Source organism: Letharia columbiana (assembly GCF_014066305.1).
Source record: "Letharia columbiana isolate WasteWater2 chromosome Unknown Sc0000015_s0, whole genome shotgun sequence".
Classification (NCBI taxonomy): Eukaryota; Fungi; Ascomycota; class Lecanoromycetes; order Lecanorales; family Parmeliaceae; genus Letharia; species Letharia columbiana.
In genome coordinates, this window is record NW_023501054.1 from 423689 (window position 1) to 450251 (window position 26563).

Below are 26563 nucleotides of genomic sequence, written 5' to 3' on the forward strand. Positions count from 1 at the left end.
ATGTGGTAGGGGAGGAGTGAGTGAGGGATGGAATTTGGGTGGGGTGCGTGGGTCGGTTTTCTTGGATTTCAGAATGGTTTCTATTGTAGGGCGAGGTAATTACTCATAGCGAGAGCGGAAATCTTTGGACTTTGCTTGATTTGCGCCTCCGGTTTCTTCCCCGAAAATCCAGGAACAAATAAACCAAACTCCCCACTCCCCACTCCTTTGATCCCCTTCACATCATTCAGAACCCATCCATCCACCATCGCGCAAAAGTCTTTCCGCCCGTCGTAAACCCTACTGCATCCCACCAAACCAGCAAGCTAAAAAAACACAGACCAACCTCAACACTCCACGCCCGGACAACCGCACTGCCCACCAACCAACGCCCCAACATCGCACCCGAACTTATCGAAAATATGCCCCAGATCCGAAAAAACATCACGCTTGAGCAGGACGACGAAGCCTTCCTTGCTATCCGTGTGGATGGCGTCGTGGACGGATCTGGCCTTCACGGGCGCTGTGAGACTGCTTTCTTGGCTTGACTTGAGAGAGAGAGAGAGGTGTGTTAGCAATGTTCTTGGCGGTGGGGGTGGAAGGGGGCTCGACTCACTAGAGCGGGTGCGCGGGCTTGGGGATTGTTGCCGAGAAGGTGAGGGAGCGGACCGGCCGCTGCGAGGGTGGAGAGCACGATGGGGGGGGGGAGGAGGAAGAGACGCATGGTGGTGGGTTTCTTTGTGGGGTATGGTGGGTTGGTTTGATGGAAGGGAGGTGGAGGATGAAGATTGGGCGTGGAGAGGATTTTCTGAGGAGATGGGACTTGATATAGGGGTCCTTAAGGGTAGGACACGACATTTGTGACTACGTCCGCTATGAAAGAGTGCTATTAGTGGAGTAATGGCGCTAGGGGCTGGAGAGTCAGCATCCATGGATACGAATCGATTTTTAAAAGGCAGATTTGAAACGATACAATCATTGTTTCATCACCGAAATGAATTGTTTCGACACGGATGTGGGGAAGGCGCTAGGAACAAAATGGTTGTTTCACAATCGCGCAGTGTCAGAGTCATGCATAGAAGGGGGGTGGGCAGATAGTTGATGATCGACTCTCTTTATATCTGGCTCCGGTTTCACTATCCATTCGGTGTGCCAGTCTTGCCTACTGGCAAAGAAGCTGATTTGGGGTAACGGAACGGGGCATCAGTACAAGTATGTGGGCCGTACTACTGGCCAAAGGAAAATTAATGATGAGTGAGCCAGAACAGCTTGGGGCTAGGTACGTTGACAAACCCCGCCCCCACCCCCGGCATCCGGGTACGACTTCCAGGCTGGTCGGGTGGGGCGCAGTCTTGAGTGATTTAAGTGCCGTGGTCTTGCTGGCTACACTCTTTCGGTGCGCTGGATCGTGAACAGACTAGCCCTTTGGGGGTCAACGGTAGGCTGATCCGGAAAGTGCCATTGAAAATGCGAGGCAGAGTATGTCGGGTCTGACCCCCATCGTACCCGGACACAGTGCCCGGATGTGAGGCGGGTGTCAACGTATCAGACGCCAACAAGTTCTTCAGCTGTGGCGTTCGCGCTCAAGCACCTTCCTCTTTCGGGACTTGGCATTGAGACTAGCTTCATGCAGAGGCGGGCTGACAGGCTGAACCATTTGTCGATTTGCTTCATGTTTCTTTTTTTGTTCTTGGTGTCCCCTTGAAGCATTATAATCTACAGTCAAAGCGGTACAAAATCCAAGAGTCTGAGACGGAGGCGACAAATGCAACATTGCTGCGCTCAGAATTCGTTTGGAAGCCTTGCCGAAGTGTACTGCCGCGCTCGCCAGCCCAGAAGAACGGTCTTACTCTTCGATTCGAAGCCCGCGCGCAGTGTTTGGGCAGGCTCGAAATTCGGCTCAGATAATGAGTCAGCCAGCTGGAGGCGTTGGATTGCACTCTCGACAGTAAGTGCTACCCTTCTCGGCAGCTAGCCTCATTTCCTATCCTTGGTCGGTGCTCAAGTACCGCATGTACTCATCCATACAGTTTTAGAACCTTTCAGTCATGGAGGTGATAGGAGCTGCCTCCTCTATCATTACTATACTTCAGATCATCGGAACCGTAGCATCTTTCTGCTACGATTACCAAAACGGCACTCGGCACTACCCCAAGGATGTCGTCAAGATCACGCACGAGCTGCGGAGCCTTCGAAACATTCTTGAGAGACTTGTAGACATCGCAAACTCCCAGGACGACTCGGCCTCGATAGCATTGCCCGCCTTGGACTCGCTCAACCATTCGGGGGGCCCCTCGAAATATGCAAGGTAGAATTGAAGCAACTAGAACTCAAGTTGGCCCCAGCACAAGGTCGCCTCAAGCAGGTTGGGCGAGTTTTAATCTGGCCTCTCAAGGAGAAGGATGTCCAGAAGACCCTTGGTACCTTAGCCCGCCAGCGGGGACTTTTCCAGCTTGCTTTAACAGCGGATCAGACCACTATCACCTTAGCAATAAAAAACGTCACATCCAGGACCGAAGAGACTTTGGTCACTTTGACCGAAAGACTTCAAACTGTGGCCAGAAAGCAGAGGATCGCACAGATTTTCGGATGGCTAGCGGCGCCAGACCCATCTTCAAACCATATTAAAGCCTGTCAGACCAAACAGCGGGAGACGGGACGTTGGTTTCTAGAAAGTTTGAACTACATCAACTGGAGGAACCAAAGAGCATCATTTCTTTGGCTTCATGGAATCCCTGGCTGTGGTAAAACTGTACTATGCTCTACCATCATCGACGACATTGCTCCCACGTGCCAGACGAATGCTCACAGCATTCTAGCGTTTTACTATTTCGACTTCAACGAAATCAAGAAACAGACTTGCGAGGGTCTCGTGCGCTCGCTAGTTACTCAGCTATTTGGTCAATGTTCAGAGAGTTCAAAGACAATGGAGGCACTTTTCATGGAATGTGGCGAAGGTCAGAGGAAACCGACCACTAAAAGTTTGGCTCAAGCTTTGAGAGAACTCACTGAGCAGTTCAAGGAGATTTACTTCATTGTGGACGCACTCGATGAGTGTGTAGATATACCAGCAGTGATTTCATTGATTGATGAGATTCGTGGCTGGCAGAATCAAAATCTGCACATCCTCGTCACAAGCCGAAAAGAGATAACTATAGAGAAAGGATTTCGACTCTTAACCACTGACCAGGTCCAGATTCAGAACCATCTCGTGGATGCCGACATAAAGCTGCTCGTTCGCGAATGTCTTCGCGGTGATCCTGAATTGAGTCAATGGTCTGAAGATATTAAACTCGACGTTGAGAAGACCCTATACGAAGGCTCCAAGGGAATGTAAGACTATTCTCTAATCGATTTTTCCTCGAATCTTCGGTCAACTGCTGTCCATTGCTTCCCTAGCTAATTTAACTAAGGTTTCGTTGGGCTGTCTGTCAATTAGATACCTTGCGTAAGTGCATCAAGCCATCCGCCCTCCGGAAAGCTTTGGCTTCGCTTCCAAAAACGTTAGACGATACTTACGAGCGTATACTGTGCAACATCGACGAAGACCATGCTGAAGACGCCTTGAAAGTTTTGCAGTGGCTTGCTTTTTCTGCGAGACCACTGGAATTAAAAGAAATCGCCGAAGCTACTGCAATAACACTGGACGATCTACCTAGATTCGATCCTGAAGATCGACTCCGTCACCCCACAGATATCCTAGCCATCTGCTCTAGTCTGATATCTGTATCGACTAGACCCATCGGCTTATCTTTCAAGTCATCATTAAGGGGAGGCTCTTCTCTCCCGCAACCATTGCCAGAGCTGGTGTCCACATACGAAAATACCTACTTCCATGCTAGCCGGCCGAAGGGGGATACGAGCTCGTCTGGTAGTATCTCTTTAGAGCATGGTTCCACTTTTCCATCTGGTGTGCCAGAGCGAGTGTCTGTAGTCGAAGATGCCCGTTCTGCTGACAGCCGGTCAGAAACAGAATCTTCGGACGAGCATGAGCAAGACTATCCTCGTCACTATGAGGTACGCTTGGCGCACGACTCCGTCAAAGAGTATCTCGTCTCGGAGCGAATCAAAACAGCCAGAGCGGCTTTCTACAGCATCAGTGAAGCCTCCACAAATGTTTTTCTAGCCAGATCATGCCTTGCTTATCTAATGCACTTCAAACAACCACTGAGTGACTCTACAGCTGAGTATCTGTCCGAGTATCCTCTACTCCGGTACTCTGCCCAAGAGTGGGAGTTTCATGTCAGCGGTTCCGGAGATCTGAACCGCGATACTCGTATCATTTCTATCTTGAAGGAATTCTTTCTCGCCCAAAACTTTTCCTTCGCCAACTGGCTAATCGTGCCTTTCGGCCCCTATTTTGGCAATTTTCAAGTCATGGAAGAGACAGCAGACGATGGCGCAGACCTCAAACTGGAGGGGCGCCTTTATCACGCATCTAGACTTGGCCTACTCGATATTTGCAAGATACTTCTAGAGCAAGGAGTGAGTGCAGACCCTCCCACCGAGTCCACTACCGGCCTGGTGAAAAGTCTGAGCACTCCTCTCCAAGTTGCAGCGGACAAGGGGCACGAGGGCGTGGTCCGATTGCTGCTCGACCACGGTGCAAATGTCAATCAGCGTAGTGTCTACGCCTCCACGCTAGACTACGCAGTGATGGAAGGTCGGGAGTCGATCGTACGGCTCCTCCTGGAAAGGGGCGCAAAAATCACCATTGAGGCAGCCTCGGCTTATTACGGTCTGAGGGGCCTTGCTTCCTTGGTTCTCGCTGCTCGTGCCGGCCGCGTTGGCATTGTAAAGTTGATACTCGACAACGGAACATACCCGAGGGCGAGAGAGTCATACAGTGAAGCCTACCAAGAGGCGATCACGCAAGGTCATCAGGTGGTCGCAGATCTTTTGCTAGAGTATGGGGCAGATCCGGACTATTTCACTGGGATCAATGACTCAGATGGCTCAGATGACGAGTACTTTGACATCGAAATAGGAATGAGATCTCGAGATGGGCAAGGAGAAGTGAAATCTATCTGAGGCGATGAGGAAGGTCTTCACGACATTCAACGCGATGAATGAAAAGAGCTACTGAAAGTCTATCGCCTATTCAATGCTCACACGAGACGCGATGCTAAGAGAGGCAGTTTCGGATTCTATACATATAACGCTTTTTATGCCGGGCAGTCTACACGACGGTGGATTTTGACTCTAGGCCATCAATTATATCTGCGCTGAAGTATGTGAAGCAATCATGTCAATTCTGAGATGCTTTATGTTGTTACTGACGCTTTGCCTGTTTTCCTAGCGATAGATACTTAAGATACTTATCATATATAATAAAGAATCTCGTTCTTTACGATCACTTCTCCAATCAAGACACCTACTCCTTGCGTCCCAGCCAAGCAACAACCGCCAGCATGACAGTAGCCTACTCCTCGTAGACCACCATCTCACCCAGCGTCTCATGCACCCTCGTCAACCATGCGCTCAGCTCGATGAATTACTTTCATTTCTGCGAGTGTTCCGACCACCACATTTTTCGCGGATGCATGTCCGAGCTCGGTATCTGCCGCTCCAACAACGCTCACTCTCAGCTCGCCGCTCGCTGCTGTAACCCCAGCCCTCACGAAGGGGGGTGTCAATCGCGCCAACTACAACTCCACCATGTTTGTCCACCACGGGTACGTGCTTGCCGCAGTGCACGAAGCATATCGAGCAGAATGGGCCGCAGGGTTCCCAGTTTGAGGCTACGTGTTACTGCAAAACGGCTTGCGGTTGTAGTGCAGACTTCAAGCTGGATCCGAATAAACTGTGCCCGAGTCAAGTACTTGTCCTGATTTAAGAGGAATTTTGCAGCGATAGGAAGCATATCTCGAAATAGGTGGTGGCGTCAAGGCATTCGGAACGGAGCAGGCACAATCCGATCGAGTTCGCACACTACATACGTGGACGCGATATCCTTGAACGCTGGATAAGTCTGATCACTCCACGTAGCGCCTACACTATGTGGTTCGAGTAAAGACGCCCAATGCTCGCCCTTAGGGACGGGGATGTCATGGAAGAGGGTGTAGAGCGCGACATCCTTGCCGACGAGGAACGTACCGGCCTCGATGGTGTCATTGATTCAGCGTGTAGTTTCCATAACGATGGGCACCACTACACCTTCTCATCAAAAGTTTCACCATACGATCTCATCATCTCCAAATCATCCTTACTCAGCAACGCCTCTCCCTCTCTCAAGACATAACTCGCCGGATACACCAACCTCTTCACCCCGCCTTCTTTGCCATCTTTGGCTCTCTCCTTCGCTCCCAGGCCCTTCACAGCCGCAGAACCGAGCAAGCCGCCGTAAGAGTGCAGTAGCAGGAGATTTCAGCGCGGTCGTCTACCAAGCTGCTCACGACTTTGCGGATAGCGGCGACATCTTCGTCAAAGTTCTTCAGACTAGGTGATGCGCCAACTGATGGGAGTGGAATGACTGCTACTGTGGAATTGGCGTTTTGGAAAGCGGATGCGATGGGCTGGTAGTGGGCGGGTTTTTGGCCAGGCGACGGGGACGATGACGATGGTGGGGAGAGGCATTGTAGGTGATGGATTTTGAGATGAGAAGGAATGTTCTTGATTTGTTTTATCAAGATGGATGAGATTGAGGGTTCTTATGTCGTTGAACGCGGCCAGTCCATGTGACTCGGGCCGGAACTGGCGACGTGCCGAAAGCACGTAACTCTACTAATTAATGTTAGAAACTACGAAGGTGCGGGCTATACAATCATCCAGAAGCAAACATATGTGACACGTTTGCTTATGGAAGTTCTGCTTACTCGCATTGCCAACGCGCAAAGACTGAGAACGTTTCCTTCATCATCACCATTCATTCACTATGTATTGAATGATGGCGGCATGCTATCTTGTCTGCAGTCGTATGATCTATTCGTACATGTCGATTTCCTCTAATTACAAAGCGCCGTGAAAGATGTGAAAGGTAACGCCGGAAGACCGATGGCTTTATCTTTTCAACCCTGTTTGCAGCTAGCTGTAAAATGATGCGCTCTATGATGGAGCTTGCCATACCGAAGAACCTTTTCTTTGTTATTTGTGCCGAAGCCATGTGCTTGAAAATCACCCGCTTCGGACTGGTTTCCTTTGTCACCCAAGCCGAGCTTGTGGATGATGTGGGATTGGAGGCGAACACAAAGGCCTAATTCTGTGTCCGGATGCGGCGATGGTTCAAAGCGATCGCTTTACGAATCGTGTCCAGTCTCAAAGGATATACATATACGCCATTGCTTGACCTTTCTCGGTGTGCAATTCTAGGGCTTGTTTGGTTTTTCGGAGTATAGCGCAAGCCTTTGAATGAATTGCCATCAAGGGTCAATATATGGCTTCGATGATCCCTTCATAGTGCATCCTCGTTTTCGGGGTCGTCTTTGAGATATTGTGCTTGGATGCGACAAACCTCTTACATCTCTGTCGAAAAAGTAGCAGGCCTGCGACTGGTTTTCCCCAAAAATTTGTCACTTCAACTCTACTGTCCTGTGACACAATTGCAGAAGCGGCAATGGCACCAAGAAACAGTAAGAAAGAGAAGCTGGAGGGTAATGTCGAGATGGTGGATAGTGTAGTGATACCTGCTGATCCAGACGATGGAGAAGGCAAGGCAGAAAGTGACGACGGAGACAGCGACAACGGAGAGAATGCTGCAGGGATGGACGATCGAGAGGATGATGAGCAAACGCTGGTCCAGCATGAAACGAAGAAAAAAAACCTACAAGAGTGCTGAAAACCCCCCGAAGAGAAAGCTGCCACTACAGCGCGTGCGGTAGCTGCAGCAGAAGCTGTAGGTCATCTCCATGGACTTTGATGGTCGGAGTACGTGCATGAAACCTACTCGCTAACAACCTCGACAGCTCTTGAGTGACCGTTTTGTGTGGAAAGGTGGCAAACCAGAACCCTTTGAAGATCTAAGACGGGGGCCGAAGGATGATTGGGAACGATGCACGGATGAAAGTCACTGCGATTTCGTCAACCGCCTGCATAGGAATTGGGAAGAACTCGAACAGAAGACGCGAAGCGAACTCATGGAACTCAGAAACTCTCAAGCACCGACTCCCATCGGCGATGACGGAGAAGTTGAATACGTCGATGTCGAATGGAAGGGTCGGGACGTTCACTGCGAAACCTTTCTCAAAGTTGACTCGAGTGACCCAAAAGATGGTTTCAAATCTAGCCAGATTCTCAACGATTTCGACCTGAAAATGGCGGATTATGATGAGTCAATGACCCAGGAGAGAAGAATCCGGACGAAACTTGTCAAATATCTAATAGCCTTAAAAGCAACGGAAGCGAAGCTCGCAACGGAAAAGGAAATTAAGGAGCTCATTGAATCAGCATACGAAACAATGGGCAGCCGCGAGCGAGACCAATGGGAGGACTGGATCGCAGACGGAGAAAGAGCCTTGGAAGGGGAGGACGTTGAAGGGTTTCCCAGAGCTAGAGGCCTCTACAAGAAACGCTATGCTGCCGTCACTGAAAGCTGGGAAAGCTGGGGAAGCGGGGCCAAGGAGTGGACCAAGGATAAGAAAATGAACAACGACCGCAATCTGTTTGCCTCTGATGCGACGAACAACATCCTTCGCAGGCCCACCGTGGATGGCAACGTGAGTGCGATCTACATCGCCTTCGACCGGAACGACAAGATCATCGCTTTCCTCGACCCTCAAGGAATCCCGTGGTCCTACGATGACGACGTCCACAAGCGCATGAAAGACGACTCGCACGAATTCTACTCGAAGATAAAGGCCCCCAACCCCAAGAGCAACAAACGCCACATCTCCCAGCGGGAACATCTGAGAGACAACGCGGCACTCAAACCGTACTGGTGCGGCAGCGATCACTACGGCCACTGGCACGCCCAACAACACACCCGGGATCCGATCCTCGAAACCGGCGACTCGCACAACCTCAACGCGACGCAGAAACAGCTCTTGCTCCAGTTCCTCCAAGGCACGGGCGGGCCCATGACCAGGGTGCTGGATTTCTGGTTCGGGGTGTGGGAACCCGAGCTGCGACGGCGCTACCGCGACATCTACGCCCGGTCGCCCGAGTTCGCGCGATTGCCGCCGGTGAACGAGGACCATCCCGATACGTACAGTCTGCGCGTCAGTGTCTGCAACAGGCCCACGGACGAACATCGCGATCAGATGGACATCAGAGGAGGTCTGACGGGGCTTGTGCAACTGGGTGATTTCAAAGGTACGCAAAGCTGTCAGCAACAAAAAAAAAGGACGAGAAGACTGATCAGTGCAGGAGCGGCGATGTGTATCAACAAGCTCGGTATCGCTCTCGACGGGTACGGCGACGGCGCCGTGCTGCTTTTCAGAGGCACCGAGATGAAACACTACATCTCGCACTGGTCGGGCGCTTATCGCTACGCCTTTGACCACACGACGCACCAATCGGTGGAGGACGCGATCAAGGAACACGAGAGGACCGATAGGTGGGGACCGAAAAAGGACTCCGCGACGCCCAAAGCTCCCAAAGGCGGCAGGAGGACCAAAAAGGCCGACGACGGGGACGACGGACGACCGGATGGTGGCGACGGGTCCGGGAAGCCGCATGGCAAGACGAGGAAACGCCCGCGCGACGAAGAGGAGGAGGAGGAGGGTGCTGCTGCTGCTCCCGCGCCTAAGAAAGGGGGGAGGAGGGCGGTGGGGAAGGGGAAAAGGCAAGGCAGGGCGGCAACAGGGAAGAGTGGTCGGGTTGAGGAAGAGCAGTTTGAAGGTCAGCTGTCGGGGAAGGGTGGGCACAACCTTCGGCGGAGAAAGGGTGTTGGATCTTCAGTAGAAAAGGTTGAAAGTGACATTGCTGGGAACGATGCGCCCGCTATGCTTGGAACGATGACAACGGGTAAGAAAGGAAGGGGGAGGAAATAGAGGGAGGAGTGGGAGAGTCTTGGGGGGTTGAAAAGTGGTAGAAAGGTGAGAGAGCTCGTGATTGGACTCTGGAGATACTATTGGAAGCGGTGGTTTTGGGTAAGGATGTTTGCAAGATGAGCACGATCTGCGGTGGGGGGGGGTTTTTGTTGTTTTGACAATGGGACAGGCGTTTCTGAACTCAATTCTTGCTGGGCTTGCAATACTCATGTCATCTTGTCTCTGCTCTCCCAAAACGAAGTCACACCTATTCAAAGTTTATCTTATCTCAATACTTATTCTTTGAATCCTACATCGCGCTTGAAATACCATTGAGACTCGCTGCTTCCACTCGCGACGGGTGAGTAGCCGAGCACGCTTTCGATGAACGAAAGGATGAGAATGGGATTGATGCTTGCCCAGCCGGCGCGAGAGTCACCGGGCGTGATGGTGAGTGAATCGAACAGTGCACCATAGCCGAAATGCGAGGCTTGAAGCTCGGATTTGAGAATGGGAAGCTGTGCAGGAGTAAGCATGCGGCCCGCAAGCTGCCGTGTAGAAAGAGTGGGATTTATTCGCGAATGAATAGTGTACAACCCACCTTGACAGAGACGTTCTCGATATCCCTGGTATACTTCTGCAAGTAGCCGGTAAGAAGTTCCAAACTCCCCTGATGGCTTCCTTGCACTACCATCCCATTATGGACGACCTTGACAATCAGATGGTACGGCGTTTGGGCGGCAAACAGCATTTCCGGTCGCGGGAGTTCGTCCAGGGAAGGCATTGTAGTTGACACTATATCGCTGGTCTGTCCGCGCGTTCTTGATGGCACTGTCACGTCGGCCCAGTCCTCGTCTTCAGCGCCTTGCGCCTGGGCTGAGCCAGTCTGCTTGGAGCTTTTGGTGAAGAGCTTTTCAAACTCGGTCATGAAGCACGTAGATACGTTTTTGTATGGAGGCGATGACTCGGGGATGCCGATCATGAACGTTGCTCCTGTTTTCGCGAGCTCCGTTTTGACTTGAGGCCCTGGTCGCGTCTGATCCCGTAATTCAACATTGGCCAAGTAATACTCGAACGCGCTTCGAAACCAAAGCATTTCGACGTAGCGTTTAGACGTACCTCTACTCTGGCTTTCAAATTCCTACCGCTTTGATTGACATGCTCAAGAAGTTGCTCGGTCCATGCCGCGTTCGCATCGTCTGCCAACCTCTTTGTGAGACAATCGAGCCATGCTTTGATCACAGTGGTGATGCATGGCACAAATGTACTCTGGTCAGAATAGAACTTTTGCAGCTCGCTCCATAGAATCAAGGGTTCCAATTGTATGATGACGGACAGCCCCAGCAAATCTTTGAGAGCTGCAATTGACTTTTGAGCTGGACAATCTTCTTTTTCCCAGTGGTCACGAAGATCCATTCGGATCTTCAGGGGGCTGTTCTCTGTGTCAGCTTCATTCTATGTCGGAAGGAAGTGCTGACTTACATTTTTGCCATACTGTAAGTAAATCTATAATACTGCAACTTTGATATGTGGAAACGCACTTCTGAGACAAGCAACAGTAAAGGCTTGATATCACACAACTACAGCTTCAGCCTAATAGAATTATGCACCTCGTATAAGATGCTCCGGTTGGAATCCATCCGAAGCAGGCACCTAGGCAAATCCATCATATGCCGGTATATGGAGCACATGGCGAGTTCGTAGGTCAAAGTCAAGTTGGCGATCAAAGGCACAACCTCGTACTCTACTGTAGTGCATTGGGGGCTTTTTTCAGGCTTCACAGAACCAGGTTGCTTCGAATCCTGGTACCTTAATATACTAGTACCCTTTGTGGGAGAAAGAAGCGAAGGCGGTGTAAATCGTGGACCAAATGGTAGGGGCACCAGGGGTGATGGGGGCGCGGTCCACCTCAAGAAACCCCTAAAAGACGCTAAAAGCTCGCTAAGTGTTTAAGTAGCGGCAAGTCAACGCTCAGCCGCTCCTTAGCCTGGAAATCCCCCTGGAAACCATGAGATCTGGGCTCTAGCCCTCAACTCAACCTACCCCACCAAATCATCGTCTTCAAACCACCACCTGTTCGACATGCATCAAGCCAGTCTTAAATCTTCAATGCGCATTACCTATGGGGTCCAAGGACGGTGGGCTAATGTAGAGGCAGATTCCAGGCAGCGAGGCTAGGCCTCACGAACCATTGTTATCGATGTACTCAGGGGAAATGAACAGTCGAGGACAGAGACATAAAGAGCCCAGCTCCCACGCCATGGTCCGTTCATCATCACCCAGACACATCTGCCTCTCGCCGGAGCACCCAGACCCCTCAACCCTACCTTCTTCACAACAACTACCAGACTCAGCCGAAAACACACCCTTCCTAGCCAGCCATGGATTTCCTTAAGAAGGCCAAACAGACCATGAAGGAGCTGGAGGGAGACCTGAACAAAGCCACTGCTCAATTAGGCTTCGGTGATAAGTCTCAAAACGGAGCTCAGGTTCCTGTGGCCGCAGAGCCCGCATCCAGCAACAGCACCCCCGCTACCAGTACCATCAATACCCCATCGACTTCTGTTGCCCCCAGTACCGCTGGAGGAGACGCCCCAAAGACCAAGCTGCCCCTGGCCATCCGCAAGAATGGTATACAACCCATCCAGCCAAATATTCGCAGACCTGAACGCTGACTGCTCGCCCAAAACCAGTCCGTGACGAATTCGAAACCAAGATCCCCGAACTCGAAGCAAATCTCTCCTCCGTCCTTGGTCAGCCATGGAAGATCAGTTTCGATCCAGGCCATCTCTATACCCTAGCCGACGACCGCTTTTCCAAAGAGAAGCCCGGCCAAATGTTCACCCAGTACATGATCCCAGCCCCCTGCCTCTTCCCAATCCCCATCCCACACAAGCTAACGTGGCCTCCAACCCTAAAGATACTGTCAAGGCGCCACCAGAGGCATCTCAGACTACATCGAACAGTTCGGCGCCGATGGAAAATCCGAACTCAATACTCTTGCCTCGTCCCACACCATGACCCTCGAGCAGACCACGAATCCCAAAATCAGCTACTCGGGCTGCGAGATCAGCAGCGGCATGCTTCGTCTCGTCTTCCGTGATAAATACCTCGGCTCCAACATTAATACCGTGTGCGCCGAGCTCGCCACCGCTGTCAACAACGCCGGCATGTCGTCCAACCCCGAGGGTGGTGCGGCATTGGACTTTAATGCCAAGAACGGCATCAAGAAGGACTACGAACCTGAGATTGGCAATGTCAAGGCGAAGATACAGTCGATCCTCGGCTTGCCGATGTTGGAACTCCACCCCAACTTCGAGCGCAACTTCGCCGCCATCGCAGCCTACACGGCCTCCGGGAAGCAACCGACGACATACCCACGCGAATGGCAGAAGAAGCTCGGGTTTCATACGTTCAAATACTTTGAGAGTCTTGTCTCTTCGCTTGAAGGACAAGGCTTCGCCAAGGACGACATGCTGCAGGAGGGATACCAAGAGACCGCGGACAAGAATGAGATCGGGCTCAGGATTGTGGATAAGTTGCAGAAGGGTACCTATAACGAGTGCGTGTTTGAGAACGGGGTCATGTATATCCAGACAACGCCGCAGTACTGGACGTCGAACATCCGGGATGCGGGCGCCAAAATTGTGGACTTGCTGTAGGCAAGGATCGCTGAGGATATCATAGAACACGAGGTGGACGCCGGGAGTAGTAGTGTAATTATAGATGTAGGAAGGCAACCTGACTTGTGTTCTAGGGCTTCTGATAGCTAATTCCCTCCTCCCCTGCCTCTACTCACACTGAATCTACCTTCTCTGGAACCTGGTCCTCTGGAAGCTGTTGGTCATAAGAGCCAACTTGAATCTAAGGAAGGACCGTCCTCGCTCTCGATTGAATGCTAAAGCCTATTGAACATCTTTGCTGGCAGCTAAGGGGATTGCATATTGAACGCTTTTCGACACATTCTACCCCCCACACTAGACCGAGAAGAGTTACTTTTTGATACCTGGGTATTCACTTCTCTTCAACACTTTTAAAGACCGCTAGACCAAATGGAGGAATTTTGGCAGCGTGAGCTTTGAGATTCGCGTTTGCTTTCATCTCTCTCATCTCATCTCATCTCATCTCATCTGTGCTTGACAGTTGAGACGTTGCGAGCTTTTATAGGATCCGTACGATACTTTTTTCTTTAACACTTCTTATTCCTGACCACTGCTCTCTTCAACACTTTTCGAGAGCGCTAGATCGAGTTGAGGAATTTTGACAGCGTGGGCTTTGGGATTCGTGTTCGCTTTCGTCTGGTTTATATCTTGATTGTTGAGGTGTTACGACGTCGCCGAGCTTTGGGGGTTTGTCCTAGTTTTCAACATTTGTATTCATACGTTAGATTCATTTTGGACATTAGATTTGGATCTCGATTCCACACAATCTCTTTTCCCCAGCGCTCGATCCATCAGACATCCTTGTCACCGACAGCCTTGAGTTTCGTATCTTCCTTGGTTGCAAGTCCCGGCTCCGAGTCCGCTTTTTTGGTTAGACTCAGCTCTGAGTATGGTAGCTTTGCGGTACCAGGATATTAAACCTGAACGTATTGAGAAATTATTGATCTCATACCGTGTTTGACCTTACTCGGTCGACGGTTACAGTATGGAAATTTGTATCTGTCCTGGGAAACATCGGTGCTTTAAATCAGTTGGTCACCATGTTTGTTTCTGCCCTGGCACTGCTCTACAGTCTTGTAACTCTTTATCAACGGACCCCTAGAAAGTTTATATTTCGTTTTTTTTTTGCAGATTTTTCTGACCTTAGAACTAACGTTTTATCTAAAGTTATCATTAGCCATTATTCGCGAAAGTATTATTTTAATGTTCTGCCAAGACCTTTTTCCAGGCGGGGCGTTTTTTTCTCAATTTTGATCTAAACTGTTAGACGTTTCCAATATTTGACGATACATTGAAATCAACATGGCGGCAAAGACTTCTTTGAATCTACTACCGACCGTCTCGCCAAACAAACTACCTGCTAACTACGAGTGCATTGTAGGCCTGCTCTCATTTGCCACAGTGAAGGCTGAAGCGAGGATCGAGTTCGGTACCCAAGGAGACTCTTCCACCAAACCATTGGCCGATGGAGCGGAAAACTCAGTGCAACAACATTACAGGCAGCAACTGCATTTCAATCTGGTATCACTCAGACGAAGAAGCCAAGAATCCTTGCCCTCTCTCGCGGCGAGTTTTTTCGCCTACATAGGGATTGCGTGCTAACTCGTGCTATCGTCGACGCTTTGCCATGAGCAATATCAAACATCAGTTTGGAGTGTCTCCGAATAGCGATCGTGAGGTTCGTCATAGCCTAGTGTCTACTTTACAGAAGAGCGACAGTTGGACTGAAACGGACGCTGATTGCTGGTATTGCCTTGGGCGCGGAAGATGCATTCAGAATTGCATGGAAGTTTGCGGGTGGTTTCTCACAGGCCTACAATCCTACCGAAACGTCACTCGTCGAGGAAGCATTGAATTTTTTTGGCCGCGATGTCATGTCAAGTTCGGAAAAGATCGAAGGGTTCTTCCCACCTTTGATTGTACACGTGCTAGAGGTGGGAATTTTTGTCTCTTCAAATGGCCATTGCTCTATCTTGAAGTCTCCTCAATCTCTTCTGAAGTCTAGTACCGATGACGAGGGTTTCTCGTTGGTGCATAATGACCCCCTTAGCCGTCTACATTCCGAGACGTAACAATCAGCTTTGCTTTAAGCAAGGCACAATGGCCATAAGTTGACCCATCATACCTTCTGAATTGTTTCGATGACAGTAAAAAATTAGCTATCCAGATACATAGGCAAAGCTGGTGTTTGACCCGTTTGTAGTGCAGCTGTATGTTTTGTCATTGTGCACGAACGTCGAGGGTTTTCCCTGCGTGAAATGGGATTCCATGTGCGCCTTTCTTGCTCGACGGTAGTTTGGCGTAATATCTCTTTTGGTTGGCGACAACCCTCTTGCCGGTCTCCTCATCTTTGAAATCGACACTGTAATGCGTGTGGCCAAATGCCCACAACTTCCCAGTCGACCTTTTCCAACATATCTGACCGCTGAGGTCTGTCATAAACCCCGAATCGACAGTGCTCTTTTCGTATCTTGGATTCTTGGTTCTTCTGTCTACCGAAGGGTTCGGGATCTGCCTCGCTGATTTTCTCGACCTCATGATTTAACCACTGCACGTCCGCTTGGTGACGCTCAGTATGGTCTTCCACGTCCCACTCAATGATGTCTTTCAAGTCGACAAAGCGATCTACCACTTCCCTTGCCTGTTCAGGAACCACTCGCGAGAAGAGTGTACAGCCCAGAATGGTCACGCCGACATTTGCGCCACTGGGGAAGTTGTATCGCGTCTGGTGCCAGATTACAACTCGACGAATTGATGCCGTGACGCGGAACCTCTCGATTCTGGCAGCAAAAGATGTCGTGCGTGATTTGGCACTGGACAAGCCGAACAGGGATATCATGAGCACAAGCTTGGTACAGAGCCAGAGACGTGATTGGTAGGCGAGCGCCATTTGCAGCAGCGTTCCGCTCGAGATATTTGATATTGTTATCGAGAAAGTGAACGGCTATCCAATTTCGATGGAGGAGGGCCTGAGGATGCGAAAAGTGCTCACCAACGAGAGGAGAGAGTTTCAGGAACGGCATACAAAGACTATAACGCAGTACGCAGAGTGGGACTTTTATGGGCAGCCGGGGACAGAAGGCGGTGGTGATGGCGTGTGACTTTGTCTCCCGGTGGCTCAAGGAGTAAGAGCGAATCAGGACATGCATTGGAAAACATTGGTTAGGTCTGTACATGTGTGAGGCGTGATATTGACCGGGGTTCTATACTTTGAAAGACCCATATGGATCTAGTTATATCTATGAGTCTGAATTTGGTCAAGTAGGAGAATGTTGCAAAAGTCATGCATGGAGGAGATTTCGAACTTTTCACATTTTAAGAGGAGAAAAGTTCTCTTTCCTTTCGCTTAGGCATGGATTTTAGGAAATTGGTCAGGAAAAATTGACTTCTGCTATCAAAGGAAAAAAATCAAGAGAGTTACACGCGTATGAACAAATTTTCTTGCAGATTGAATGACGAACTTTAGGAAAGGGTGATAAGTTCGCCCACTTTGTCTGGCACCGCGCCCAAACTACAGGACTTCCGTGATTCTATGGAGGATTTTCGCCCTCTCCGATTGAATCTTTTTTAGGAAAAGTGTGAAAAACGTTACTTTTCTCTGGCGCCGCGTAGGACTTGTACAATTTCATCACCGGTTTTTGCCCTTCTATGATCCAGCGGCTACAGAGCCTCGGTATCCCTCAACCTAGTCTCAAAAAATGGTAAGAAAGTGTTAACACATCTGAGGACACACAATGTCCATTGTGTTAAAATCTTCGGGCTATAAGATAATCGTCAGCATACTTTCTTACTTTCTTTCTCAGCCTTTGACATCAACGCCAAAAGCGACAATACCTCATTCTCCGCGACACATAGATCCGTCACTCGCTCTAAGCTCCACTAGAATTCACCAGGATGTCCCTGCATGTCTCTCACTGCATCCCCTCAGATGGTCTCACCATCGCCACCCTCGAAACTGCCACCATGTCCAGGTGTCTCCAAATCGAGCTCGGCTCCGCCACCCCTAAAGCCATGAGAGAACATCTCGCGCAATACTACCCTCTATTCCTCGAGGGTGCTGTAGCTACCATTGTCAAACAGGTCTGTCTCAAAGTTGTGGACGTTGAGGGAATGATCGCATGGGCGGCATGGGAGCTACCATATGACGGACCGGCAAACCCTCAACCCGTAAACGGTGTGCCTCCAATATGGGGCATGAACATGGGATTTGTGATTTCGCTGAGTCGCGCCGAGATGAAGATGCGCAATCGAGTTTTGAAGGAAAAGATGTCTTTTGGTAAGTCCTACGGCTAATTGAGCTCACTCCATGAGACTTCTGACCAGGTTCTGTTTGACGGTCAGTGCTGAACAGCTTGGCTACCTCTCCCACCCATAAGGGTGATGCTAGTACCTTGCTTCTGTCATGGCCATTCCAACGAGCGGATAGGGAGGGGGCGATGTGCTATGTCGATTGCGAAGAAGGAGGGGAACGAGTCAAGCTTTGCGAAGAGTTGGGGTTCGTAAGGATGGATGAGTGTCATATTGACCTAACGTTGGGTGGGTTGGAGGGTATTTATACGCATGTGGCTATGGTAAGGGAGCCAAGAAGAGATTAATGCTGGAGGGTTAGGAAGGGTTTCGGGTGACCGAAAGAATTGAGGCCATACTGGGGTTGCTTGACAGGAAACATATACCGATACAACTCGCGTTCTAGCATTGAGATAGAGCTGGTGTGACTGTCAAGAGCATCTTCCCTGAATCTTTGATAGTACCAACAATCACAGTGCAAAGCTTATTTGGGCGTGGGAAGCAAGGAGTGCCGGAGCAAAATCACTAGGAAGCCGAATGCACTGCCAACTCGTCGCGACTTGATTGTATTCCTTAACGTATAAAGATGGCGCTCTCTACAGCCTTTTGGGGCATAACTGCAGAGTTCTTCCAGCTAAGGAGTCCAGTCTTGAGCTCTTGAGAACAATTCGTAGGGCTCAAAAGCGCAAGAGCATAAGTAGCATGGTCTTTCCACAGAGAGAACCACGAAAAACCGTGCTGATGCCAAGAGACTAAGGTATTATTGAGATTTAGCGCTGGTGTATCCTATTTGCCATTACACCGACCCGCCGAGCATATTGTCCTTCCTTCCTCTTCAATCCCGGCGTCATGCCAGCCTTTGACTAGAACGCTCCCAGCTTTCCACAGTCATTTGACGCAGGACTGAGAGCCTACGAGAAAGCACAGCCTGGACCTGCTCTATCCACGCTCAGCGTCTGCCATTAGAGGAAGCGTCGGCACGAACCATTTCTACTCAATCGAACCTGAACCGCAAGCTACCGCCCACATGGACTGTCTCAGTGCTTTACCAGAAGAGCTGACATCCGAGATTGTTCAACGGGTGGCTCATAAATCCCTACCTGCACTGGTATCAGTCTCCCGTCAACTCCACCGTCTGGTGCTCCCTAGGCTCTACCGTTGCGTGCATTACAGCGGAATCGATACATGTGACAGCGACAGAGTCAATAAAGGATTTCTCGTCTGTGCAAATTACGCGACAGCGATAAGACCCGCCCGTGGAGATTGGCCACAATGCCAACCATCGAGGATTGTCAGGCTCAGTCCTTTCCTTGAATGCATCACCACGCGTCCACAAATCCGCTCCTACATCGCTACTGCAGGCTTTGACTTGTTGGACACCGATTCTGAGGCTACAGTTGACATGGTCTCTTACATCATAGACCTACTTCTACCGTCGCTGCAGACATTGAATATCTCACCCGTCTTCTACAAACTTGACCCCCTAAGAGACATAAAACTCAAGTCACTGAACATTTCTCACGAAATATGGGCGAACCGGGATCCTGGAAACTCCTACCTCTTCGCTTTGTTCCGTATATCGACTCTCCGAAATCTCTCCATCGAGATTGCAGCAGATTGGGACACGTCTCCTCGGTGGCATCGTCCTCAACATTCTGCAAGGTTGAGAACTTCAAACGTGACATCGTTGTCCTTTCCGACCGGTATACCTTTCGGAGATGACTTGGCAGAGATCCTGTCGTGGCCTAAAGCTTTGGAAGTCTTTGAGCTTGGACCGCCTCCTGTTCGCAATAAGAAAGTCCTTGCAAATGTGCTCTCCCCCGAAGACTGGCCGAGTGCATTGGTTTACAGCAAAGTTCACTCCGTGAACTCTGCATTATCGAATATCCATACAAGCGCACCATAACAGATATTAATGACGCCACCTTCGGAAATTTACATAACTTCAAGGCATTGAGTCGCCTTTGCGTGCCAAAACGTTTACTGGTGGTCTCAGATGAGTACAGAGAGCTGTTCTTCAAAGATAGCCAAACGCCGCCACAGATCTGGGAAGTTCTGCCTCCAGCAATACGGATGTTGAGACTGGAAGGTGAACCGCACTTCACGTGGATTGTTAGACTTTTCCAACCCATGTCTCCTCCCCTGCCAAAAGAGCTCATGATGCAGCTGAGTGAGATCGCTAAACATAAGAGATTGCGATACCCAAATCTGCAAGAAGTCGTGTTGGGGCAGCCACGGTTGGCCGACCCTTTTCAGACCTTCATTTTGAAGAGCCTTCGCGGCAACTCCGGCATTATCAAGGATTTCGAGGAGAGTGAGATACGGCTTACGTTCGCGCAAGACCCCGAGACGAGCGCACCGAGAAGAAGAAAAGTCGTCTAAAATTTCCTGCGACGTGGCACAGGTGTGTTCAACTTTCGGCCGCGGTGGCTGGTGCTGTGCTGCTCAATTAGGGACGAGTTGCATCTGCCTGCTTGGAGGCCGGCGGCTCCTTGATTCACGAGTCTTATATGGATGTTGTATCGATGCATCTACGAAGATTCCAAAGAATCTACGAAGAATTGCGCAAGAGAGGAGCGAGAAGGTGGGGACCTGGAGGGGGTCAATCGTAGGGAGTAAGGCTACGGAATCCGTTACACCTGACTCAGTCTATACAGAAGACGTATGGGCTGTCTATTTCCTTCCTCGAAGCTGTTGCAAGTATGAGCATTTGCGATTGCTACACTTTAAATATCGGTCAGGCGCAAATAAAGGTGCCACGCATTCGCAACAATTCTGTACACATTATACGAAAACAGTATCGTGACTGTAGCTGCCATTTCATTTGTAAAGAAAAGGGGGTAAAAAAAAACCCCCCCCTCGGGGGGGGGGGGTAAAGAAAAGGGTCTTGGCAGAACATCAAATATCTGTATGTTCATCACACAACGACTTTTGAACGACAAGAATCACAGACTTATTTTTTATTACAGAATTTGAGATCTGCCATTTATAAAGATTAATCGCGGTACTAAGTATTTTGTTGTGAAAGCAGGCGTCATTGAATTACACTAACTTGCAATGGGGTGTTTTTTGATGTTCGGTCGGAACCCCTGAATTTTACCCCTGCCAGACGATGGGACAACTCGCCCAGAAACCCTCCATGAGTATTCCAGACCTTCTGCTGAACATATCGTGCAAACAAAAAATCACGTTTACGTATAGCATGAACCCTACAGCCCCCAAAATTCTCAAATCAATGTGCCCCTTTCCCACCACTCCAACAACCAAACCCTCGCGGAATCCTTCTGATAAGAAAATAATATAATCTCAGCCCCTGTGTTCCTCATCTGCCACAGACAATCATTGACAGTCACCGTGCTATATTCCCACAAGAGGCTCTGGATCAGGCCAAGCCTGTCAATAAGAGACGTGGAAAGCGCAATAGAATCGGACCAGTCACAGCCGTTCTACGCACCCTCCGACCCTTTTCACAAACTTCAATCCACCCACGGACCGCAAACACTCAACGAGATGCGGGCGTGAGAGTATTCAGAAACAGAATTGGCGAACTAAAGAATTTCAGATCCGGAGCAGCTTCACCAGATAGTAAAGAGCTTTCAGTAAGTCAAAAGCCCAAACATTAAGGAAGGTCAATCACGGCCAATCAAGTTCATGAACATCTCCCAGCGAATGATTTCTACCGTATCTACCAGCACAACTATCTCACTCCTTAAGCATCTTCTCGCATCTCAGGAACAGGCTCTTGCCAGGTGTCTCCCAATGATCCGGACTGGCTTCAAGCACCGTTTGGAGCGCGCCGCACCTCTCATAATGATTTTCCAAGCCCGAAAGTTTCGACGTCAGGGCGAGCCCACGGTGCACCATGTATGCAAGGACAGGATAAAAAGCACAATCTGCCAGTCCAAAAGCATGTCGAGCTGAAAGGAACCCTCCATTGGTCAGATATCTTTCCCAATGTTCGAATTCTTTGAAAACATCATGGTAGGCTTGGAGAATGTTTTCACGATGCTTTTCCCACTCTGCATCGTATAGCAGTTCGGTAGGCTCGTATATACTGTTAGGTTTTTCAGACTCATGAAATCTCACAGTCTCTTGTGTCCATTCCGATTTGGAAAGATCGCTTGGGCGATTCTCGCGAGTGCCTGGGGAAAAGCGCTCGAGATACTGAAGGATGGCCATACTTTCTATGACAATCGTGCCATCACTGTCGACAAACGTTGGAGTCTTGCATCTCGGATTAATCAGTGCGAACTCGGGGTTCGAGTTTCCTTAGGTTCAGTCATGACTCTGAGACGCTTGCTGAGATATGGAATCTTCATCCATGCGAGTGTGATCATGACTCTCCAACTTGGAATGGATCCTTTGACCCAGTATAGCACGGGAAGTTGCTGGAGCTGCTTGTCGTCGCCAAGATAAGAGGAAACGTTATTGGAAGTGCACCAGTCGACGTCATATGGTTTCTCAGTGAGAGTGAGTATTGCTCGATCATGTGTGTGCTATTTGAATGCCTTGACGCAGTCCTCGAGAATGTGACCTCGTAACCCAATTTGCGTGCATCGACGGCAGTGGCAGCAATGCATGTGTTTGTTGTGACTCCTGCGAGGAAGAAATGTTTTGTTTGTTGGAGAGTGTCGTGGAGTGCTGTCTTCGTGAGATTGCGGAGTAGTGGGTTCTTTGTTATGCGTATGTGATGTGCATGGAGAAAGGGAAGAAGGTCTTTGTGGATTTGTATGCCTGGAGTGTCGTGGACACAGAAACGGCCGGAACGGTGAGTTCCGGAAAGGTAGAGCTCGAAATCGGATTGAGGTGGATCGTTGGAAGACACGTCTTCTTCGCATGTTCCTTTGCCTTGTTCGTACACGCTGTCGATCCAGACGATGGGTCTTCTTCTCGTTGTGAACTGTCGTAGCAGGGGTGGAAGAGAGTCTATGAATGGTTTTGCAGGGATTCGTGTTGGACTGACGAAATCTTGTTGGAGGTCGATGAGGAGGAGGGAAGACATCGTTACAAAGGAAGGATCACGTGAAAGAGACGCCTAGGAAGATGGCCATGGACGAACAGTAACGAGAGCTTATTTTTCCCAATTCCACTAGCCTCTCTCATCCCAGTAAGGAAGGTCGCAAAGTATTCAATCAGAGCTTACGGTCAACGGAATACATCGAAGGATTTATGATGTATAGCATACGTATACTCTAGTGTAAGCCTGGCATCTTCATGTCTATTCTGGCGTGATGTTTTCTTATCAGAGGCTCGGCATTACCGCAGGCCGCAAAAGTAAGTATGTACTTTAAGAGTGAATGGCTGAGCTTTTTCGCTAGAACTCAAGGCTTTGAGTCTAAGAATCAGAACGTACATTATTCGTTTTTCAAAACTATCTTATAAGTATTCGCCGCACCCTTCGGGCGCCTTTAATGTACTTTCAAATCGTCTGAATGTTCCGTAAGACGACGCCTTACCCTACTATGCCGAAACCGGTGATTCACGTAGACTGCACAGGGTCGAGCCTGGAACTCAACCAGATACTCATGCGTACTGATGTCCGGTATGAAATACCGACGCGGCTTTGGAGTCAGTGTGGTTTTAAATAAGGGAAGTGGGCTGGGGAGTTCAAGTAGAGTTTGTCTTTGGCACGCTCGCGTGGTGGGTGTAAGGAGTAGCGGAGGGAGCAACGGGAGTATACCTCAGACAGCAAGACATCTCCTAGACAGACTCCTATTCCTCTGCTCTGTTGCTGACAGGTTCGCATTTCGGTTCCTCTCTCACTTGTTCTCCGAACGAGTATCCTGTGTATGTAGCCTTATACACATGTACCTCCCCATTCGAACTGCGACTCGGGATATTTTTAAGCACCAAAAACTCGCGGCAGAAAGTCCTGTTGGATGATGTTGCCGACTCAGAGCGATGTATTTGAGCGTGTGGCTTTGCGATTCGAGTAGTTGGTCGGTATCGCTACCGATAATGATGGGGTTCAAGAGTGTGGTGCCGTTGGTGGATCAGGTGGTAAGGTGGCGAAGGGAGGGGCGGATGTAAGTGGGAATAGGAACAGGGAGAGGAGGACGAGGGTGTGGGCTCTGTAGGAGGCAAGGTTTGTTCTGCGGAGAGGGTTGAGTGCTATAGATGCTGTTTCAAACGTTTTGGGAACAAATTAGGCGATCTTTCGCTTGCGATTTTGCTAGGAGTCTGAGAAATAAGAAATCAGTTGAGTGTTTAGTCGTTCTCATCATACTTGCCACGCAATTTTGAAAGCATTACTCGTTCTCTGTGAATGGCTAAAAGTAGAAGAACACTCCTGAAATCGTCGAATCGTCAGCTCGAATAGACATCGAGAGCAAAATGCTAGCTAGTCTTTGATGAAGATGACGGCTGGTTGAAAGCAGGAACAAAGAACCACTCTGAACATGCTTCGCACAGTCTCCCCCGATAGTCTCTGACAGCTGTTGTCGACGAAATCTGCACGACTTAAGCGAGAACTTGCACTCGGAAGCTTTGTTTCAAGCCAAGAAGAGGTGAGTGCTACTGCGGCACATCGGCGGATGATCGGTCTGTGCGGACGGGAAGGCCGGTGGTGGTCAAGACTCTGCGGAAGGAGCTGGAAGAGTGTGGCTAGAGCAGGTGACACAGATGCATTCTATGCCAATACGTTAGCAAAATTAGCAAAATATAATATAAGGTTTGTCAGAAATATCGAATTACCTTATATCGACGTCCCAATTTCTCTCTAGTATCTTCACAGCCAATAGCGCCTGCGGATTATTCATTTGCCGGCCAATGTACTGCAGCCGATTGATTATCCACGCACGACGAGAACTATGGCAGACGGGGCAAGTGGCAACGGACATCAAGGGCCAAATGATTCCATAGCTGCGGGCTGCATGCGTAAAGCCGGACGTAGAACTCTCTGTCTTTGGTAAGGGAGTATCGGAGATGGTGGAATGTGGAGGCTGCGTTTTGGACACAGATATAGGAACTCTGGCTGGGAGTTCGACATATTGCGGGATGGTGGCGCAGATCTCGGAAGAAAGTTGTGTTATAATTGATTCGGCGTGTCGCATCAGCGTGGTGTAATCTTGAGATCGCAGGGGAGACGTGTGCTGCCGAAGGATTTGTTCCCTGATCGTCAGTTTGAGTTGCATTCGAAGCATGCGCCAAGCGTTCATGCTCCGAGCAATGCCATGGGTAGAATACAAATGGTAATACCCTTCATAGACCAACGTCCCATCGGCGTGTTCTGCCAAAACAGTCTTGAATTGCCATGACGGTGGCAGTGTACTCGACCACAGCACAAAGTCGTGGTCCAACTGCATTGCGGCCGCAATTATCACGTCCGGGTCGGACAGACTGCCTGACTTGATCGCAGCACGAAGATCCGCAGCGCGGAATGAGATAAGTTTAAGACTCCATGATGGATCGTCCTCACTTGCGTACTGAAGACCGTGGGTGACGAGAGAGGTAATCTCTGTGGGGACTGCGGCCATGTTGCGATGGGCGCTGATGGCTACACTAAAGGTGGTCTGACTGAGTAGTTGAAGACCAAGCTGGGTATTCATTTGCTGACGGCCACGGAGCCGGATAAGTGCCATGGCGCCCTTGATATGGCTCTCCCATAAGCACAAAGTGAGCTGCGTTGTGCAGGTGATTGCTTCGTATAGGCTGAGAAGCAAGACTGAGAGTAATGTACTATCCTCCGTTGCCCTGACCGGAGATCGCAGAGCCGTGTTCGTCGCCTGGATGGCATGGATATAGCGCTTTCTGCCTTGCTTCGAGACCTGCAATGATCTGAGCTGATTTGAGAGACTGGCTAGTCCTACAGCTTCGATACTGGCCGAGAGATGTTCCTCTCTAACTGAGTACGGAGCGTAAAGTGAAGGCAGGTATTCGAAGTTGCTACCTTGAATAAAATTTGAGAGAAGGAAGCTTGTTGCTCGGGCCTCAATCGGCAGCGAGAGGCTGCGGGGAAGTTCTTTGGTCATTGCTTGATCAGACTGCACTTGCTCGGTCCGAGCGTCCTCTGCGAGTCGAGCTTTGAACACCACTTCGGCCGTCTGATCAAGGAATCTGTCATTCGACTGGGGCCGATAGCCGGGACATTTCCGCCCGGCCCGCAAGCATTGGGTACATCTGGGCTTGACCAAGTCGCACTATGGCCTGTTTTAGTAACCATTTTGGAGTCCCGATGTCGTCCATATGCATTGACAAGAGTTCAAAGTGGTGTGTTTTACCTTCAGCCGACGTTCCCTGCATCTATGACACGCTTTCGACGGCTTTCCGCGGAATACCATGTCGGAAAGAGGAATTTTGATCACTCGTGCACCATGCCAACGACTCCCTCAACAGGAAGGGGCCAAGTTATCCGATCCGGAGACGGCTTATGATTGCGCCACTAATCAAAACCATTAAATTCAGGCCCTTCTTCCGTCCATTTTGAGCCCGAAATAGCTATATGTCAAGGTCTGGTTGGGTAGCTAGTAATGGACAATTTAACGTCGGAATGCTTGAGCTGTTGAACCGAGGAGGGGGAAGCAAGAGGCAAGGCTTTCAGATTTATGTTACGAAAAAAAGCGTTTTCCAGATTGTACAGGAATTTGAGATAGTGATGGTCACTATCGGTGTAGATTCCGAGACCTTCTATATCGTGTTGATAAGCAGAGAACCACATAAAAATGTTGAGATTAGCATGATGGAGAAAAGCATGCGAAGAGGATGGGAAAGCAACGCTGTTGGCGGATGACG

The 26563-nt window shown here is 49.8% G+C and overlaps 11 protein-coding genes across 11 annotated transcripts; 6 read left to right on the forward strand and 5 right to left on the reverse strand.

Moving 5' to 3' along the window:
* Positions 1-326: 326 nt before the first annotated feature.
* HO173_005496 (uncharacterized protein) lies at positions 327-703 on the reverse strand (the record flags this gene model as incomplete). The annotated part of the gene is made up of 2 exons (XM_037307412.1): positions 327-527; positions 596-703. The coding sequence occupies 2 exons, from the start codon at positions 701-703 to the stop codon at positions 327-329; spliced, it is 309 nt and encodes a 102-aa protein (XP_037165750.1).
* A 1183-nt stretch (positions 704-1886) lies between these two features.
* HO173_005497 (uncharacterized protein) lies at positions 1887-5010 on the forward strand (the record flags this gene model as incomplete). Its single annotated transcript, XM_037307413.1, has 3 exons — positions 1887-1927; positions 2197-3312; positions 3393-5010. The coding sequence occupies 3 exons, from the start codon at positions 1887-1889 to the stop codon at positions 5008-5010; spliced, it is 2775 nt and encodes a 924-aa protein (XP_037165751.1).
* A 1109-nt stretch (positions 5011-6119) lies between these two features.
* On the forward strand, positions 6120-6425 carry HO173_005498 (uncharacterized protein; the record flags this gene model as incomplete). Its single annotated transcript, XM_037307414.1, has 1 exon — positions 6120-6425. The coding sequence occupies one exon, from the start codon at positions 6120-6122 to the stop codon at positions 6423-6425; it is 306 nt and encodes a 101-aa protein (XP_037165752.1).
* Positions 6426-7531: 1106 nt separating this feature from the next.
* Positions 7532-9905, forward strand: HO173_005499 (uncharacterized protein; the record flags this gene model as incomplete). The annotated part of the gene is made up of 3 exons (XM_037307415.1): positions 7532-7711; positions 7881-9225; positions 9280-9905. 3 exons carry the CDS (start codon positions 7532-7534, stop codon positions 9903-9905), a joined length of 2151 nt encoding a protein of 716 aa, XP_037165753.1.
* Positions 9906-10180: 275 nt separating this feature from the next.
* Positions 10181-11377, reverse strand: HO173_005500 (uncharacterized protein; the record flags this gene model as incomplete). The annotated part of the gene is made up of 4 exons (XM_037307416.1): positions 10181-10402; positions 10486-10920; positions 11004-11316; positions 11367-11377. 4 exons carry the CDS (start codon positions 11375-11377, stop codon positions 10181-10183), a joined length of 981 nt encoding a protein of 326 aa, XP_037165754.1.
* An 888-nt stretch (positions 11378-12265) lies between these two features.
* On the forward strand, positions 12266-13546 carry HO173_005501 (uncharacterized protein; the record flags this gene model as incomplete). The annotated part of the gene is made up of 3 exons (XM_037307417.1): positions 12266-12515; positions 12578-12731; positions 12805-13546. The coding sequence occupies 3 exons, from the start codon at positions 12266-12268 to the stop codon at positions 13544-13546; spliced, it is 1146 nt and encodes a 381-aa protein (XP_037165755.1).
* A 1302-nt stretch (positions 13547-14848) lies between these two features.
* Positions 14849-15618, forward strand: HO173_005502 (uncharacterized protein; the record flags this gene model as incomplete). The annotated part of the gene is made up of 2 exons (XM_037307418.1): positions 14849-15067; positions 15241-15618. The coding sequence occupies 2 exons, from the start codon at positions 14849-14851 to the stop codon at positions 15616-15618; spliced, it is 597 nt and encodes a 198-aa protein (XP_037165756.1).
* A 272-nt stretch (positions 15619-15890) lies between these two features.
* HO173_005503 (uncharacterized protein) lies at positions 15891-16436 on the reverse strand (the record flags this gene model as incomplete). Its single annotated transcript, XM_037307419.1, has 1 exon — positions 15891-16436. One exon carries the CDS (start codon positions 16434-16436, stop codon positions 15891-15893), a length of 546 nt encoding a protein of 181 aa, XP_037165757.1.
* Positions 16437-17440: 1004 nt separating this feature from the next.
* HO173_005504 (uncharacterized protein) lies at positions 17441-20215 on the forward strand (the record flags this gene model as incomplete). Its single annotated transcript, XM_037307420.1, has 4 exons — positions 17441-17822; positions 17888-18117; positions 18756-19668; positions 19830-20215. The coding sequence occupies 4 exons, from the start codon at positions 17441-17443 to the stop codon at positions 20213-20215; spliced, it is 1911 nt and encodes a 636-aa protein (XP_037165758.1).
* A 1320-nt stretch (positions 20216-21535) lies between these two features.
* HO173_005505 (uncharacterized protein) lies at positions 21536-22835 on the reverse strand (the record flags this gene model as incomplete). Its single annotated transcript, XM_037307421.1, has 3 exons — positions 21536-22057; positions 22120-22293; positions 22368-22835. The coding sequence occupies 3 exons, from the start codon at positions 22833-22835 to the stop codon at positions 21536-21538; spliced, it is 1164 nt and encodes a 387-aa protein (XP_037165759.1).
* A 1601-nt stretch (positions 22836-24436) lies between these two features.
* HO173_005506 (uncharacterized protein) lies at positions 24437-26112 on the reverse strand (the record flags this gene model as incomplete). The annotated part of the gene is made up of 3 exons (XM_037307422.1): positions 24437-24461; positions 24527-25971; positions 26053-26112. The coding sequence occupies 3 exons, from the start codon at positions 26110-26112 to the stop codon at positions 24437-24439; spliced, it is 1530 nt and encodes a 509-aa protein (XP_037165760.1).
* Between the last annotated feature and the right edge of the window lie 451 nt (positions 26113-26563).